This window comes from Zingiber officinale, chromosome 7A (genome assembly GCF_018446385.1).
Source record: "Zingiber officinale cultivar Zhangliang chromosome 7A, Zo_v1.1, whole genome shotgun sequence".
In the NCBI taxonomy this organism is placed as follows: domain Eukaryota; kingdom Viridiplantae; phylum Streptophyta; class Magnoliopsida; order Zingiberales; family Zingiberaceae; genus Zingiber; species Zingiber officinale.
Window position 1 is genome coordinate 91,801,905 of NC_055998.1, and position 19,433 is coordinate 91,821,337.

The following is a 19,433-nucleotide window of genomic DNA, read 5'->3' on the forward strand; positions in this document are numbered from 1 at the left end:
TCTTTATCACCGGATCAGTAATCATTAGCATTGTAAAAATAAGAGGAGTTGCAACCAAGAGGAAGCTTCATCCCTTCAGCTTCTCCTTGAGTTGATACTCCAACTCCACACAGGATCTCCCTCTCTTTCGCTCTTCCAAAATAAACCTCTCCTTCCCCTAGGTTTATATCTCCCTCCCCTAGGTTTTATTCTTATACTGAGAACCCTCTTTGCTTGGACCCCTTCTCTCCACCCATATGTTGTTAAGGCCGACCTTAGGGAGTGAGGAAGAAGTGGAGACCTTCTTGGTGTGAGAAACTTCTCTTTGTTTTCCTAGGTTGATGGTGTGAAAATTGTAGGAGGTGATCAGCGGTTCTTGAAGGAGAGACACAGATTGAAATTTCACCTTGGGCTAGGTGCATAGGGTTGCAAAAATCAGGATCTTCTATCCCATTTAAGAGGTTAAATTATGCTCACGTTTTGATGTGCTAAACATAAAATCTAATAAAGCTTTTGTGATCTAAAATTTCTCTAGGGAGGGTATGGAAGGCTAACATGCAAGTTAATGTTTGATAAGGGTTTCATTACTTTATAGGGCATCTTCAATTTGGTTTTGGGGCATTGTTAAAGAGGGAAAAATTACTCTCTTTAGAAGTGTTAAGTCCTCTTTATTTCATAGTTGACTCCTATGCTTTCAGATGGTTACCTAATTCTAGTTTGATGCCTTGTTGGATGCTACAGTGTGGGCAGACTATTGTACGTATAGAGATCCTCTTAGTCGGCTAATCAGCTTGAGGTAGGGTGGCTTGAGGGCATATGTCGTTTGTATATTCATTTATGCTTATGTTGGATAAAAATTTAAACAGAAGGTTGTACTCTATAAAATCATTGTGTTGGCCAGATCACTTATTGCTGCCAGCCACATTGTATCCATTTTATGGTGCAGATCAAACTTTCCTAGCGACATCGGCCAGACAACATTCATATTAAGGCATCAACCTACAGTATGTCGCACTTAGTGTTGGCCAAATGGTGCACACCCGGATTGAGGTGCCAAGCCAGCAAGAATTATTTATCTATATGATTGCATGATTACATCAGTGCATTGGCATGTATACATAGTATGCTCAGGGACTTTTTTTATTCATTTTTGTGAAGTTGATATGGGTGTCCAGTGCAGGTAATAATTGTTGAGTGTACAATTATTACTGGGAGCTTTTAGCTTAGTGATTGAAGCTTTTATTATAGCATCGCAAGAATTTACTCCAATTCATTTATGCTGGATGTTACATATATTATAGACTAACACACTACTTGTAGTTGTGTTGTCCCTAGATTCCTAGGTTGGGAGATTATCACACTCCTGATCAGATCAGAGGGGGGAAGACTATGTTTTCAATCTGCTTCTACTCACACCTGAGGTTATTTTAGCGTGGTTATGCATCTCTTGATTAATGCCCTATAAATTTGTTATTCGGTATAGATTTAAGGAAGTAAGTTGTTTGTATATTCATTTATGCATAGTATAGTGGTTAGCCAATAAAGAACTAGTATTACTGGATCATATAGTACAATGGTTAACTGAACCTAAATAGTTAGGACAATCATGAGGTTTGATGATGATGACGACTACCGCGGTTAATGGGAACTAGGATATGGAACTGCCTGGAATGAGAAACAATATATAGTTGAAAGAACCTTGTAATGGCATGACATATTATCTATCAATGGCATGCACAGATGGACTGAGACAATTATGAACAGTTAACCATTAATTGCAACAAGTAGATTTCTAAAATCCTCCAATACTGGTTCAACATATTATGCATACAGCAAACTATTATCCTCCTATACTGGTAAATTCCACTGAATTTCTAAAATTAAATTTGAATGTTAAGTGGTTTTTATAGAATATTAAAATGCGAAAGACGTTTATCTAGCAAGTCATAGCAGAAGAATTGTATTCTATTTTGGATGAATGTAGTTACTTGGGGCATGTGGAAAAAAGAGATGGAATTACCAGATTTGTTGGTGAGAAACGAGTATTTGAATCTTTTGTTGCATAATGCCGATCAAGCAACTTTTTAATATGTTCATGCATTGTTGCATCTGTGCCAATTCCAGCCTGAATGAGATTGAGATAAGTGACTATAGAAAGAGCACAGGATTTATGCAAGCACGTATGCAGATCCACCAAAAACACAAAAGTCAGAATATGGACTGAGTTAGCACTTACCTTGTCCATACAGCTGAGTAGATCAGCTTCACTTAGAAGAGGCGGTGGTCTAGTCACTCCCGAATCAAGAGTCAAACTGGTTGGAACAAACTGAGAACAAATAGCACTTCCACACATCAACACTTTGACATACCACACGAGCAAAAGATGAGAGTCGTATTGATGAAAATGTTAAAGTGGATGTATGGACATACGAGAATCAGAGGATGGATAGGATAAAAAAATGAAAACATCAAAGAGAAAGTAGTTGGGATTGCGCCAATTGAGAAAAAACTTTAAGAGATGCATTTAAAATAGTATGGACACATACTAAGGTATCCAATAAATGTCCTAGTTAAACAATGTGCGATCATAACAAATACGCACATTAATAAAGGAGAAGAGAGACCAAAAAAAACTTGGTCAGAATGGTCAAATAGATAAAATTCATTTAAATATAGATAAAAATATAATAGGTGATTGAGCTTAATTACATAGGAGGATCGATATAGTCAACCCCACTTAGTAGGTTAAAACTTAGTTAATGTTGTTGGCTTGTTGCTGCTGCATGGTTGAGTCGAGTCTTAAGTAAATCTAACAATTGGTTCAAAGAAGTGGAAGATCAGTAATTTAAGCAAGAGAACCAATAGATTATTATTTTCACCAAGGCACCGAAGATTTTTCCTAGTATTTCACCAGATGAGGCCATGACAAAAATATGGACCGATATTTTATGCATAAATAGAATTGTTAAGTTAGCACTAAACTAAGAACTAATTTTATACACATGAAGAGAGACAAAATGCAATGATATCTACTTCTAGTAAAGTAAAAGAAATATCCAATCAAACAATACAACGACAATGACAACAACCAAGCTTTATCCCACTAGGTGGGGTCAAAGTATCCAATCAAACAATACCTTCTAGAAATCTATCCAAAAATTAGTACGAAATTTGAATTTAATAATCACGTTCTTAGAATTTAATTTTAACAGTGTTTACAAAATAATCTTCCTATGAATTTTAACATATAGAAAAGATTTGTATATGGTTCTTATCGTTCAACTTGAAATGCATAAACTTCCTGCTTAACATCAACAATAAAGAAACAATTTAGTCAATGTATAGCATACAATTGGCGTGTAGGGAGATGATTAGACACAATTGTAAGAAACAACCACAGGAAAGAAGTAAGAGAAACTGTAAGATTAAACAATAATATTTAAACTGGACAAAGAAACAAATAAAAGAATGAAATGAACAAAGACAACTAACACAATACTATAAATTTGTAAAAATGATGTATAAACCCACCTGTTGGCCAATTGTGTAAGTAGGAAGTATATTCCCTCCCCAAGATTCAAATCGATAAACATCCAAGTAATTTTTCTAACAATTAAAAAAGTGAAGTTCAGATTGCGAGATATATATAAACAATTTTCTTTTATAGTGGCCAAAACTGGAAATTGAAGGATCTATGAACTGAGAATAAGGCACATTGCAGTAATATTCAAATTTTTACAGAATAAAAAATACAACCGATGGCATTAAAAGATAACATGTTAATACTTATATCTGAACTAGTTGTTAAGCTTAGATATGCTTCAAAAGTCAACTATGCTTTGTTGGGCAATTAGTTTGTCTTGCAACTGAAGATCAGCTCAATTACAAGAAAATAGTCATAAGAAAGCTTTGTTTGCAAGTCTAATCAAGACCATCTCCATCACTTTCATAATTATCCATGAGGTTTCAGATGGTTATAGAGTTATGTGTATAATATCTATAAGGCTGGCTATTTTGATATTCCTTATTCGTCAATAATACATATAGTAGAAGGGACTACCTAAGGTTCTTACAAGGAATAATTTCCCCTAATCTCAACATGGTATCAAGAGTGTTTGTTCCTTCGTGACCACAGGAACACATCATCTCCAATGTCTATCATCTATGTTTGTGCAACAGATCTATCATCAGCACACCCTCATCCATCTCCCAAATGTCAGCTCATCTTTGTTGCCTATCAAGGACAACCATGTGAAGCTCCTGAACCACACGCCCTCATCCACGCAAGATCAGTTCATCTTTGAAACCTTTGGTCAGCAGATTTCACTGAGTCTTATTAATTTTGAAATTAAAGAATGAACACCCAATTATGGTAAATTAGTCCACCTGTGGGGCATGGCCAGTTCATTCTATTCTACTATCCTACACATAAGGAAACTATAGGATCGGTGTTTTCCTAATAGCACTTCGTAATAAGTGGACGGTCATCAAACTTAACACTTCCTCCAGGAAAGAATGACATCTCAATTTAATTGTGGTGGACCCTATGTGGCCCAAAGCTCATAGCCACAGACCGTTGTTGCACAAAAAACAATCAACTACTAATTTCACTGTATTATTGCACAAAAGAAAACTTGGATGGTTGTGAACTTATCAACGTCAATCTTCATCATTTACTATTTAAAGTTAGTCACTTGACCTCAACAAAAACAAGAATTAATAATATTAAAGTTAGTTATAAAAAAAAAAAAAAACAGCCCGGTGCATGAAGCTCCTGCCATACGGGGTCCTGGGGAAGGATACATTATACGCAGTCTTACCCTACTTTTTACAAGAGGTTGTTTTCAGGATTCGAACCCGTTTTGGTCACAAAGCAACAACTTTACCGTTGCGACAAGGCTCCCCTTCATTAAAGTTAATTAAAGAAAAAATTTTAGAGGCATATCTGAATATATGATTAAGATTCCGTTAATAACAAATTGTGTTCTTATATTTGCATTACATTACTGCACCAATTTAAAAAATAAAAAATAAAAAAATTTGCACCTCACTTGTTTACAGAACATTTTGGGCAGCTTACAAGTATATTCAAAGTTCAGCCAGTTGATGTTTGTTCCCAAAAAAATATCAGTTTACAATCTTCTCAAGTAGTCAAGTTACTTAGTCATTGACATTAATCTAGACTATCTGCTATGTCAAAAAATAATATGTCAGAAGAGGCATGATCAAAACAAGCAGTTATCCGAATTCAAAATAAAGGGACGGGCAACAATAGGACAAAGAACAGAATCATATTGACCTGTCAACAAGAAAAATATAGCCATACAGAAAAGAATGCAAAACTACAAGTACCACTACCAAAGATGACTTACAGAAATTATAACACGTCCTGAAGCAACAAACTGTTCACCAGCAATGTCAATTTCAACAGAAGTTTCAGCACCTACTGCAGGTTGTGAAACACATGCAAGAAAGTGACGGACAACAAGCTCATACAATCTCTGGATATAACAATTGAGATGAACCATAAATCTTCAAAGTCATTAGTTCAAAATAAACCAAATCAAAATTTAACATTTGGCTTGAACATACATTATGATCTTGACTCCAACTAGTTTCACCAGCAGAAAATTTTGTTGGATGAATAGGAGGATGAGCCTTGTCATCATGCCCACCACTACTAGGGTTTCTCCAAAGCCTAGCCTCAAAGTCCAAAAGTCTTTGAGCATATGAACCCCAATTCGGATGACCTTCTTGCTCTCCAACAATGGCCTAGGACAGAAAATAACAGAATCATTAGAGAATAGTAGGGAAAGGAGTCCTCTTTCACCATACATGCCTATGATAGCAGTTTGACTATATGTGCAGCAATATGATTACTATTACTAGCAAACAAAAGTATCAAAAACTAAAGACACACAGAAAGAACTTCAAAAAGTGTTGCTTAAGCATAAACTGACTTGTGGTAGCTACAAGAATAACAGCATCTGGAATAGCATAACCATCGCAAGTCTAGATGAGGGATTTATAACAAGTTAGGTGAAACAGAATCATCAAATCCTTCAAAACAAGAATGATGAAACAAAAGAAGCACAGGGAGATTTGATGAGTTTGAAAGAGGTCAGAAAAGAGAAATAGAAAAGAGACAAAACAAAAGAGAGAGCTCATGGCTCACTCAGCACCAACAAGATGCATAAATAAAACAGATAGCAGATGGGATAGGGGAAAGTTTCTTGCAGTTAAATCACATTGTTTCATCCTTAATCCAACTTTGGCTAACAATTTTCATTGACAATAAAGTTTGATACTCTTACTCACTAAAGTATAATTGTGTGAGCAGGAGCAGTTATTTATAATCTCATTATCCATGGAAACTATTAAAACAAAAATAATAATAAAATCTGGAGAAAAACTAAAAGGAATCATTGCACAAGATCAATTGTACTATACAGCAACATAAGAAAAACTAGACACTAACATGCAAGTCTGTGTTAACAGAGAACCCGTCAGTCTCAGTGCGTGGATAGCTGATGAATCCAGCCTGATAAAGCTCTTCTGCTATCTGCAAATAAAAGAGTAAGTGCAGAAATTTTGATTATATTTAAAATAGTAACCAAGAAATGAAACAGGCTTACCCTGTATCTTTAATAAAAATAACCAAGGAAAAACATCAACAAGTTTCTAACTAGTTGTTTGGATCTAAAAACTGATAGTTATAATAGATTAAGTTAAAAGAATGTGAAGACTAAAAAACAGTTCTTGCTAATAGTTTGTATTTAGTTCGCCCAATTTTTTTTAAAAAAAAAGTACCAATAATTAAGTAGAATAAGATAGCATGAAGATACAATGCTATCTTTTACTGCTTGCCTTTGATGAGGGAATTAGTTGACAATGAGTTGCAAAATGATACAATGCAGAGATTGTTTCTTTTCCTGTAAGCTAGCAGATATCTGATGCAAACAAATGGACACTTCAGGAAGAGGGTTCTGCTCAACCATAGCAGCGATGATGCAACATCTGCAACTGCAGTGATAGGTAAATGGAGCCCCAGTAATCATCTAATCTCTCCTCTTCCTCCATGTATTATTATTTCTCCCTTCCCATCCTATACCCTGTGAGTATTCAAGTTTGTCTCTTCGTATGTGTCATTACTTCAAATCAGTATCATGTGGGTAACTGGATGCAGGGGAGCCTACTATGGCACCTATTTTTCCATATTGGTGCATTAAAGTAGTAACATTTATATTCTTGATTGGAATTATATACAAGCAAGAAAGTTATCAAAATGCAGATTGCCATAAAAGGGAAAAGTAGTTCATCTAAACAATAACATGTAATGGAAGACAAATAATCAGACCAATCAGCACCACTACATTCAACTTCTTAATAACATCACAGCCTCTAATAGAACAAATTTAAAACCAAAAAGTTGTAGATATCTCTCACCTTCATAGTATGCTCAGAACTCATTCTAAAATATCTGGAGGCACGTTTCTGAAGCTCAACAGTACTTAATGGATATGGAGGATATTTCAGCTTCTCTTGATGTTTGACATTGATGACCTGAAAGAAGGCTAAGAAACATAGTTACACCTCACAATACAAAGGCATTGAGTGAACTAACACAGTTGCAAGCTCACAGTTGCAGTTGGTTCTTCAACACACATCTCATAAATTATAACGGCGCTCGTATAGTCAAACAAATGCACACGCCTGTAGAGGACAGGTATTGGTTTCATAATATTGATCAGAATTACCCATATTGAAGGGATTGAAAAATATTACATCCAATTGAAGTTAGCAGTTCCCTCATCAGAAGTATGTGAACAGTTAATTGTCCAAAACTCTTCAGCTTCATGTGATTGTATCTCCCAATATCTTTCCACAATAAAACCCAAAGTAGGGAACTGCATGTTACCGAAGACGATCATAATAATTTCAATCTACAGAATGTATGGCTTGAATATCAACGAAATAATGATCCTTAGTTCTTCAACTTAAATGAAATAAATGAGCAGTGCAAAAACCTGACATGGGCCATAGCTTAGTACAAGATTCCTACCGTCACCAGCAAAATCAAGAACAAATGAATCTTTTATTAGCATAGTCTGAAACCTTGTAAAGGAGGCACCTATTCGAAGATCAATTTCCTGCAAGATATGATGCCATTGTAATTAGTGTTTAGTTAACAAGACAAAATGGGTGGAGGCAACATACCAGGCAATTGCACTAACTATTTAAAATTATATAAAGTGAAGGAAATGAAATAAACGTCAAATTTGTCCACTAACAAATTCAATGATAATTACCTAAATGTTTACCCTAATCATTTGATAACCATGGATAATAAAAGAGCGGGAAGCAAACGGAATATCATAACAGCATTTCAAAAGAATTCATCACCTGCCTAGCATCTACAGCATCGGAAAACAATTTGTTAGGTCTTGCAAGGTTTTGCACAGAATAGTGTATTTCCCTGCCAGTTTTGAGAAGTCAGCATTATAACTTAATTAATACAATAGAGAGGAATTGAAAAATATTATTTTATCAGAAAGAGAGCTATTACCTTCACATATCATAGTTCAGACCATTTAACATCTAATTACATCATGCGGGACTAAACCTATCCATATTGACACCTAAATTATTACCCTTTACACTCTCCCTCAAGTTGAAGCATACGTTAATCGATAGCCTGTTTATTACATTTTTATATACTCAATTTGTTTGTATATTTAATAATTGGTAATTAATATTTACCTAATGATATTTATTTGGATTTATCAGAAAAATTTAAGGCTGTTTTAAACTTAAAATGAGATTAAAGGTAGATTTACGAGTGGAAGTTTGTTAAATAACATAAAATGATATTTTTTGAAACGTGAGCAGGGTTACAAGAGTGGGAAAATGCTAAGACACCAATTGGGGGTGTTTGATGAGTATTCAAAGGGCAAAATATTCAAATAAATAATTTTTGGAAATCAAAAAATTTGATTAGAATATGGTTAAATTAAAAAGAAAGACAGCAACTTGAAAATTCTAGATGAACTTCATCTTGTGAATTCATTATTCGTCAAGAAGTATCAGTTTTAATTTGATTGTCTTTCCCTACCGCAGTTGAGCATCGCGAATCTTGGCTTACGTGAAATATGGATTGAAATATAATCTAATCTTGCCAGTTTAAGTGGAAAATAAGGCAATTTTGAAAGCAAGTAAAAAGTAGGATAGCATAGTTAATTAAATTGTTGGAAAATAGGCCAGAACAAGCAACAATATTCCCTATGTTATACTCTAACAATTTAACAAATTTTAAATATATGCAATTAAAGATTATTAGAATTTATTTGGATTAAAACATAGACTTTTGTGGCTGAACCAAATGTTTTAATAGCTAATCTAGTGAGCTTTATTTTGGTTTTGATTTTATTTTGACGTTTTATGGGTCATTTAATATTGTAGTTTGGTGTGGTGTGATTTTATTCTTGCTTTTGGCTTAAACCAGGCTCAAATCGAACCTAAATTGAATCATTTATGGTTGAACCAATGGTGAAATGGGCTGAACTGATTGAATTGACCGAGTTTTTTTAGCTTATGATTTTAGATATTATTAAATACCCCTTATTTCCTCCCCCAAATCCTGTGAGAAGCTGTAACTTCCCCTTTTCTCTTTTCCGGTGTGCTCGATCCCAAGCCAATTCTTCCTCCTTTAGTCAGTGCTACATCAAGCAGTGGTTGAAGCCTCCCTTTCTCCTCTCTTTCCTCACCTGAAAGTCTGCTCACCTAATTCCTCTTCACTGATACCACGACCCCCTCTTCCTCCTTGCTGGAGCCTATAACCGCAAGCCCTTTTCTCCTATCCCACACAACAATAGCGTTCAAAGCCTTTTCTTCCTCCTCTTTTCGTACGCAAAGCTACCCATGTGTTGTCTCCTCTCTGTCCACTGTTGCTCCGCCTGTTGCGATGCAATTCCTCTCTCGTCAAGCAGATTAAGTTCTTATTCGCCTAAGAGGAGCTGCAGACAAAATAACTATAATAACAATACTTTTGAGGTTGACAATAGCAATAAAGTTATATTAGTTGGATAGTCAATTGATAGAGGTGATTGAGGTGCAGAGGAAGAAAAATATAATATTGGGATGATTTAGTGGAAATTAAGGCTTTTATTGTTGAGGTTGATTGGATCAACCTCAAAAAATAAATTGTAATGGAGTATTAATCAGGTTGTATGATGATGATTGTGCATGTATATGGATCTCTAAGGATTGCTAATTAACCACTTAAACGATTAACAATGACAAGATTAATTATACAGGCATTGAGATGATCTTAAATTAGAGACTTAATCATAATATGAGGTCTTGTGGAATGAGGTTGAGCTTGAGCTTGAGGGTAAATTTGATCAGTAATTGACGGCTAAATTAGCTTATTTACGAAGTGTGGAATGATGCTGTAACTTCGAGGATTTGAGTCAACTTATTGAGGTTTACTTGTGAAATTAAAAGAGAGTTAATCTTGGATCTTTATAATCTTGGATCTTAATGTGCCAAACCTTTCGAAGAACCAACTTTATTGTGTGGTTGTTATTCTATTGCTCTTGTATTTTTATCCCTCTTTGTCCATAGTATTATTGATTTTCATGATTAACATATATGTGTGTAACCTGGTGATGTATATTCATGCCGTTGTACAGTAGGAACATGTTGAACCTTACATCATACAAGAGTTTGTGAAACTATTCATGCACATCTTCATGCAATGTATATATATGATGCATGTGGTATTTATCTTAAATATATCGGGTAATTTATTTTGTTGTTAATTAATGTAGAGTAGAATACTACCACCAAAAATTAGAACACAATAACTTAGAATAAAACATCACAATTACAATTGAATGCTATTTCTTGTGGAATGCATAATGGATATTGAATTATTTATGGGTGGAGCCTTTGGCCCATTAGGATAATGATGGACGATTAGCAATTTAATATCAGTTTCCTTTTACCTCGATTGTGCTTGTATTGTGGCAGAGTAAGTCATGGGCTTCATGAGAAGAAGTTAAATTACATGCACATCTAAAGGAAGATGGCAACATCATCATTGTAATGGCAAGTCAGTGCACAACTGGGTGAACAAGGATCCACACCTTAGAAACATGGTTATATTGATGTGGATATGATCCTATTTAATTAGAATTGAACGAGTTCAAGAATCAACAGTAATCGCATGGATAGATAAATTGAAAACGGACAAGTTCATAATAGGCGTATTTCAGAATGCAATGAACAAAGACTGGATGATGATGGCTAGGGCCAAGCAGAAGAGAGATGGGAGTCCTATGTAGAGTTGAGGATTATTGAAATTACATGGGAGAACATTAGTGATAGAACTAAGGAGGGAAGAGGAAGCATTAGAAATGGAACAGTATAACATGTGGCTTCCCCTTAAAGGAATTGAAAAGGAGAAAATTGAATCCCAAGGAGTCAACAGTACCAAAATGAGATGGATAGAGTTGTATTAGTCTTACCAAAAAGAGAAACATTACACAATATATAGGACTCAATATAAGACTTGTTGACTAATATATCCCATGTGGCACTAAACATGTGCATACTAACACTCATATGATTATTTAACTCGCAAAAATCCAAAATGAAGTAACACCATATCTACAAATTAAGCATAACATACCTATCAATTAGTGCAGAGAAACGAGCTCTCCAAATGTTGAGATTATCATTTGCAGCAGTGCAGACTTCTATGACTTCGAAAGCAATATTCTCACCCTCTCTATCACAATCAAGCCACAAAACAAGCCACTGGCATTTCCTTGCTTCCTCTTCCAAAGTCTTCCTGATGTCCAACTTATCCTGCACTTCAAAGGAATAAGGAAATTGCAGTGGTAAGTGTAGGATCTAAAGATAGCACAAGAAGGGTAACGTAAGGCATTCGATCAGGTATAAGCAAATGTGACCGACATATTTCACTAGGCTGACGAGAAAGGGAGGATTGAATGAATCTGCTAAGGCATATAGATAGAAGGTTTGTTTATCTCAAAATCCAACTCAGATTTGCATGCACAAACTACTAAAAATTCAGATTGATTGTGAGTTACTAGATATCAATTGTGGTACTAGAACTTAGCTCACTTAGAATCACTTCGCTTAATAGTTACAAATATTAAAGTTAGTTGACCAATTTAAGCTAGAAGTCACAATCTTGTTTTTTTAGAAGACATAATCCAAGAAAAAACAACAAATTCCTTTTTCATTTTGTATATAGCTTTCCCTTTGTATTAAAGCATAAATAGGTATACTTCCACATGCTAAATCAATATAGTATAGTACAATGTATTGACCACCTTTGGAAAGAGTAGGATGATCCAGCATAAAATTCATCATATTACATTGCACTAGACCTGACCATGGGCCAAGTCCGAACCGGACCTGGCTCAGAACCAGTCAACTGGCCTGACCCATAACTGGCCAATGGAAGAAGGTGTTAGCTTTGATTAAACATTGATGCCTTGAAGTAGGCCAATGGAAGAAGGTGTTTCATGTTTAAAGACAAGATAACCCACGAGTGGAAGAAGAGGTGACATCATTGTGTCTAAGAGGAAGAAGAAGAGTACTTGCACAACATTGTTGTGTAGGCAGAAGAGGAAGAAGAGCATGTTGCTCACATTACATGTTTCAAGAAGAACAAACCATGTTATGAGTTTATGGACAAGTGAGCACACCAGTGGAAGAAGAGTGTAAGTACCCCGAGATAGTTTTGATGTGATCAACTAAGTCAAGTTAGGTCCTGTTATGTTTTAATATCCTGTATCTAAGTGTGCAGGAACTTAGGAGCACAGGAAGTCGAGCGAAAGACGCGGCTAGGGAGGACGGCACGAGAAAGAGTCGACGGGCTCGGTGCGTCTGAGAAACAGTGCTCTGGAAGAGTACACTGGCAGATGAGAAGGAGGCGCACGGCGTTTTTAAAGGACGAGAAACCGGAACAGAATGTTGCTCAAAAAGGCCGGAAAATAGGTTCAGTGAGCCCTATTCCAGATGGTCAAAATCACCCAAGCGAGCGAAGTACGCTAGCGGACGAGAAGGAAGCGTGCGGCGTTTCAAAAGGACAAGAAACTGGAGCGGAAGGTGGCTCGAGAAGACCGGAAAATGGGTTCGGGTGAGCTCTATTCCAAATGGCCGAAATCACCCAAATGAACGGAGTCGGAGCGGAAGACTCGGATCCAAACGAGTGGAACCGGAGCAGAAGACATTGGCATTTAGCCCAATTATAGCCGAACGGTAGAACTTTGACTACTGATCCTTTGATAACTCAAAAAGAGTCAGGACGCATAGTCGAACAACCATAGGGAACAACATAAGAAGTTGGCATTTACCCTAAGCCATCCTAAAGCATAAATCTCAAGAATACACGAGCCTAACCCTAAGTCGGTGTTCTTCACTTCTTCAAGCTGTGGTAAAATAAGTGTGATGAACTTGAATGATGGCAGAAACTCATAACTAGGACCAAGATTTCCAAAAGAAGGTTACCTCAGGGACGAACTTGCGAACGGGGGCGTTGTAAAGGTCGACGGGGTCGCAAGAATGCCACTTGCGGAAGCGATCTTCGAACTCCAGTTCCATGAGGTGGCCGGTGACGGAGGTGACCAGCATATGGCAAGCTTGGGAACCGATGGCATACTCGAACTCGAACACCCGGTTGTACCGCGACCGCCCCTCCCGCGTGCGCATCCCTCCGCTGCGGCGCGACAGGATTTCCGCGACCGCCTTCGCGACCGACGGCTTCTCCGCCACATTCAACACCCGTATCGTGCGGCCGCCGCCACCGCCGCTCCGCGACATACGATCCGCTCTCTCTCCCTCCCCTGCCGAGGATCGAGGATTCGAATAGCGAGGCGAGCGCGCTCGGGCCGACCGACGGCTACTCGTTTCGATTTAATAAAAGCTTAAAAAGACCATTTTCCTTGAGTTTTTCTTAAATAAAAAACATCTCGATTTTCAAGCTTTGTGTTTTACTTTCTGTGAATTCAAAGTGCGGCAATAATACTGTGCCAATTGGTTAGAGGGTGGCAAGCTTAAGGGTTCAATTCATGGTAAACGTAAAAATCCCATCTTCTAATCATTTGGACTGTCAAATCCTATACCTCCGATGGTCTAATCATTTAAATAGCTGAATACTTAATTAAAAAAACAATATCATTGATCCTATCCGATAATCGAAATGATAAAAATTAAAAACATCATATTTTGATTGACTGTGTGTCGACTCCTCGAGGCCCTGCAACCACAGCTATATCAGTGTCGAGCTAAAGAAGGGGCCTCGGCGATGATCCTCCGACGCTCAAATCAGTCACCGGCGATGTGTGGAAGCAGAGCAAAATAGTGAATAGTAACAGCAACAGTAGATTTTCGCATACCTCCGCTGAAGCTTGGACCTCCTTTATATAGGGCTCATGTAGCGCGCGTGCACGCTTCCCAAGGCATGCACATTTCTCGAAACTTTTCCTGAAAAGATGTATCAGTAAAGTGTCCCTAACACAATACTTTAAAGAGCCGAGCATATATCTGAAATGACAGTGGAAGTTTCTATCGTACGATCTTCTGTCTAAACCAGCCACCGACCATGCTGTCTGTCAGCAGCACATGCTCCCAAAAAGATAATATCCAGCTAGCAGTGTCTTTTACTGGACCGAGCGGGATAGTCACTCAGCTCGAATGAGTGTATTCTCTAGCCGAGCGAGGAGGCCACTCGACCTGCGCTTCCGCTGTTATGAGAAAGCCACTTGGCCACCCTTCTATTTTTCATAGCTCGGTCATAAATCTGCTCTGTTCTTGTAGCTCTATATAAGGTCGAGCGGGGAAGCCACTCGACGTGCTCTTGCAGATACCTAGCAATCTTTCTGAGCGTTGGAAGCTCGGAACCTCGCCGAGCTGTTATGATTTTGGATCAGGTCTTCTTTATCCCGACCGGGCGAGCGTGCTACCAAATCGGCCAATGGTCTGGGGGTGTTTGACCGCCTTGTCTAGCCCCCACCATGGCATTGACCTCCACCATGGCAACGTGGTTGAGTCTTCCCCCCTTGTCACCGCATCAATCATGTTAATAATTTCCTTCAAATTTTATATATATATATATAGGAAATTATCTTTAAATCCTCAATCGAAAGTTAAACTTTGCATTCAGTCTCCGTGTTAGTATAAATTTATTCCTGATACCTAACCAAACCAGTTTATTTGTTTCAACTCCCTAACCTCAGTGAAATTATCATATTGCCCTCGTTTGGATTTAAAACACACAATTGCTCCTTTCTCTCCCAATGTTCGACGCATCATTCCTCGACTTCGAGACTCCAAACCTCGCCTTCGCGACTCCAAACCTTGGCGACGCACTCCGCCTCTACGACTCTAACCTCGGCGATGCACTCCACCTCCACGACTCCAAACCATCAGCGATGCATTCCCTGACTTCATCCCTAAACCATCTCCATCGACGTTAAAGGCAAAAATCAGAAGCGATAGAACCCAACTAAACAATCTTAAACCCTTGAATCATTGGTAAGTAAAATTTGTGTGCCCTAAATTTCGACGTGAAACATTCTGATAATTTATACGTTTAAATCTAGTTCACTTTATTTATTTACATCGTATACTTCTCTTTTCTTTTTTTTTTTTAGAAATTCTGATTCTTACTCGTAGTCACTATTCATGAGGTACTATTCACATGCATAAAACCTTCACTTCTAATCCAGAAATAAAACTCAAGCTTTAATTGTTAGTTAGAGCCCTAGAGCCAATCATTTGATGATTGTATGGACTCATTGTATCATATTCTTGTATATTAATAAAGGCATTTGTTTGGTTATTATACTTATTTGTATTAGTGCCAAATAGACTAAGTATAATAGCGTCCTTGAGTAGAAGGTTCATACCTATATCAATCGATTAGTTGAATCGATAGTGAGATGATATAGGGAACACTACTTTAAATCATTCCTAGTCGAGTATTAGCATTCAGGGACAATGTTAATACAATAAGACTAGCATGTAGGTCAGCTCGATGACTTGATCTCACAAGTCATGGATATAGAGATATCAAGCTGACACATGGGTATGCATTAGAGAATGTATACTGAATGACCCGCCATGAGAAAGTATCATGGATCGTTATATGAGTGTCATATACTTTCTCATGTGGCTATTAGTATGACTATTAGTCCTTAGACCTGAAGTCACCATGGATCCCTACATAAGGAGTTATGTACTTTGGTTTCGTCAAACATCACCCGTAACTGGGTGGACTATAAAGGCGATTACTGGGTATGTAACGAATTATACAGAGGGATGTGAGTGATATAGATGGGATCTATCCCTCCTATATGACGGGAGTGACATCGATATTCTTGATAGAGTAAGACCACGAAGTGTATGGCTATACCCAAATGAGTCAATATGAGATATTGAGCTCATTTGATTGAGTGAGTCTACTTGGAGTTCAAGATTTAGATTGGTCAGAGGATGACACGGTCTATGCCTCACATTGATCAATCTAGATGTCTAGGATAGAAGGACACTTGTCATATATTGTGAGAAGTCACAATTAATAGTCACAAGGTGATGTTGGATCTCAACATTCTTGTAACTTGGGTAGCAATGATGTATTGCTAGATGCCGCTCATTGCTTATGTTTCTAAAGGAGTTTAGAAATATTGCCAACGTTACAAGAGCCTATTGGGTCACACACAAAGAACAAGTGGATGGAGATTAGGTTCATATGATGAACCAATTGGATTAGGTTCATATGATGCACCAAAGATTGGATTCGAATTAGACTTATTGAGTTAGACTCAATTAGATTCAATTGTTGAATGAGTCTAATTTAAATTTGATTCATTGAGTCAATTTATATTAATGAATTGAGATTCATTAAATTGAAATTGACTTGAATCAAAGGTTGGATTTAACTCAACAAGGAAGAAATTGGTCAATTTTGACTTCACCAAATGGAATTTGAAACATCAAGTTTGACTTGATGTATTGCCACATCATAAGGATGACTCATCCTTGCCACATCACCTCCACCTCATGAGGTATGCCACCTCATGGGGGTTACACTCTTCCATTGGTTTTAATGTGGCCGGCCACATTAATGAAGGGGGTTACATTGTGTGGCCGGCCACACTAATGGTAGGGGGGTTTTGATTTTGTGGAGTTATGTGTGCATTCATTCTATCATCTTCTTTCTTGCTTCTCCCCTCTCTTGGCTAGATGTTGCCGTGACTTCCATGGTGAGGAGAAGGTGGTTGAGTGAGTTAATCCAAGAAGTCCAAGAAGAAAGGTAATATTTTTAGAGGAGTGTATTGTATTCTCTTCTTTGCTTTCCTTTCTTCTTCCATTCCCATCCGAGAGCCCTAGAGAGAGTGCTAGCACACTTGGGGTCTTTCTTCTCCATCCTTGAGTGCTAGAGAGTACTCCTTGTTCGTGTGGATATCACTAGAGAAGTATCTATCTTGATACTTTGGAGATCCGACACGTACCTTGGACAAGCGGGATTTTGCGAGGGCACGCATCGAAGGTAAAATGTTTTCTTTGTAGATCTACTGTAGATCAAAGTATTAAAACTCATACTCGTATTTTCCGGAAATTTTTCCTTGCATGGATCTACGGCTTTGGGTGATTCGGGATTTCCGCAACGCGAAAAAACAATTTTCGCGGCCCGAAAAACCCAACATTAATGTCTAAAAAAAAAGAAGAAATTTCAAGTAATTACACAAATAAGATAGGAAACATTCTAAATACCAAAACAGAACATACAAAATCCTCAGGAAACATCTCCAGTGTGTCAATAAAATTCCCATCAACTTTACCACCTGAATTATAATGAACCCAACACCAGCACAAGTCTCAAAAAGAAAATAAATTCATAAAGTCTTTGAGCATGCGGAGAAACAATCTAAAAACTACTTGACATCAGGAAAAAAAAACCAGAACAGTTAAACTTCTCTCAAACATCGATAGAGTCTAGAAAAGAGAAACGGAAATAACAATCAGAAAGGCCAGAGGGAAGTGCTATGCCCATGCTACGATCCACTCAAGCGTCCTAACCTCTTGTCTCCGCATCATCATCTACAACAATAGAATAAAGTGAGCCTAAAGACTCAACAAGGGCAACAAATTTAACAACAGTTAACAATCACAAAGTCACAATTTAAATTACACAATAGTGAACTTCAAACAGGTGAAATTTGCAACGGCATAAGCATTCTGTTACGAAGCTTCAACCTCATATTTTTAAAATGTCCTGCAATCATCACGTTATAACTTTCATCTTAACATCTACTTAACGATGCATGTATATTAAATATAGTATACCCAAGATAGTGCCCCTTTTATTTATTTATTTATCTGATCAAACTGGGTCATACCGCTAGGCTGGCAAGGCTCCCCGAACTTGTCCGGTTTCCAATACCTTAACTTGGCAAGGCTCTCCGGGACTTGTCCCAGTTTCCAATACCTCAACTTGGCAAGGCTCCCCGGGACTTGTCCCAGTTTCCAATACCTCAACTTGGCAAGGCTCTCTAGTAGGGATGGCAATTTTTTCCGCGGGTTTGGGACTCCGCGGAGAAAATCCGAAATGGGGATGGGGATCCTTGATTTTTCGGGGATGGGGCGGGTTTGGAGCGGGTATGGGAATACTATCCCCATCCCCGAACCCGCCCCGAATATTATTATTATTAATATTAATAAATAATAATATGATTTTTTAAAAAAGTATTAATAATAGTATTAATATTAATATTAAAATTTTTGAAAATATTATTAATAATAATATTATTAATATTGATATTAATATTAATATTATCAATTGACCCAAACAAACCACAGACACTAGAATAGCTCATGCCAGGTCAAATTACATGTATTAATATTAATATTAATATTGATGATAATATTGGTATTAATACATGGCAGTTAAACTTTCACCTCCATGGATTGCAATTGATGATACAGTGGCTACCATTTTGGTGTTTCTGTGTTTGTGATTTGTTTGGGTTAATATTCTACTGTTTCTGGTGTCTGTGGTTTGTTTGGATCAATTTGGAAATGGGGCGGGGATGGTTCGGGGAATCCCCGAACCCGAAAAAATAAGAATAGGGCGGGGATGGGAATGACAAACCCGCCCCCGCCCCGCCCCATTGCCATCCCTACTCCCCAGGACTTGTTCCGGTTTCCAATACCTCAAATTGGTAAGTCTCTCCGGCTATGTCTCGCCAGCTCTCATACCTGTATGGACGGCCACAAACAATCACTTTCCTCAACATAAATCCATTCTTGGGTTTTGGTAAGTTTAATATGTATCATATAAAACTTCAAAACCTACAGAAAAGAAAGGTTGACAATGCTGGCACCCGAGCCCTTAGACTCAACTCCCTTCCTACACA

General features: G+C 37.5%; 1 protein-coding gene across 1 annotated transcript in view; it reads right to left on the reverse strand.

Moving 5' to 3' along the window:
* LOC122001776 (DNA topoisomerase 3-alpha-like) overlaps positions 1-13,943 on the reverse strand; it is a 35,616-nt gene extending 21,673 nt beyond the window's left edge. The window contains exons 1-13 of the mRNA XM_042556692.1: positions 13,525-13,943; positions 11,672-11,850; positions 8,383-8,455; positions 8,007-8,129; positions 7,765-7,886; positions 7,620-7,692; positions 7,426-7,542; positions 6,458-6,541; positions 5,572-5,751; positions 5,352-5,480; positions 3,511-3,585; positions 2,216-2,305; positions 2,000-2,104 (exon numbers count right to left, since the gene is read on the reverse strand). Coding sequence (XP_042412626.1) covers positions 2,000-2,104; positions 2,216-2,305; positions 3,511-3,585; positions 5,352-5,480; positions 5,572-5,751; positions 6,458-6,541; positions 7,426-7,542; positions 7,620-7,692; positions 7,765-7,886; positions 8,007-8,129; positions 8,383-8,455; positions 11,672-11,850; positions 13,525-13,836 — 1,662 coding nt within the window. The 5' untranslated portion in view covers positions 13,837-13,943. The remainder of the gene's footprint in view (positions 1-1,999; positions 2,105-2,215; positions 2,306-3,510; positions 3,586-5,351; positions 5,481-5,571; positions 5,752-6,457; positions 6,542-7,425; positions 7,543-7,619; positions 7,693-7,764; positions 7,887-8,006; positions 8,130-8,382; positions 8,456-11,671; positions 11,851-13,524) is intronic.
* Positions 13,944-19,433: the final 5,490 nt, after the last annotated feature.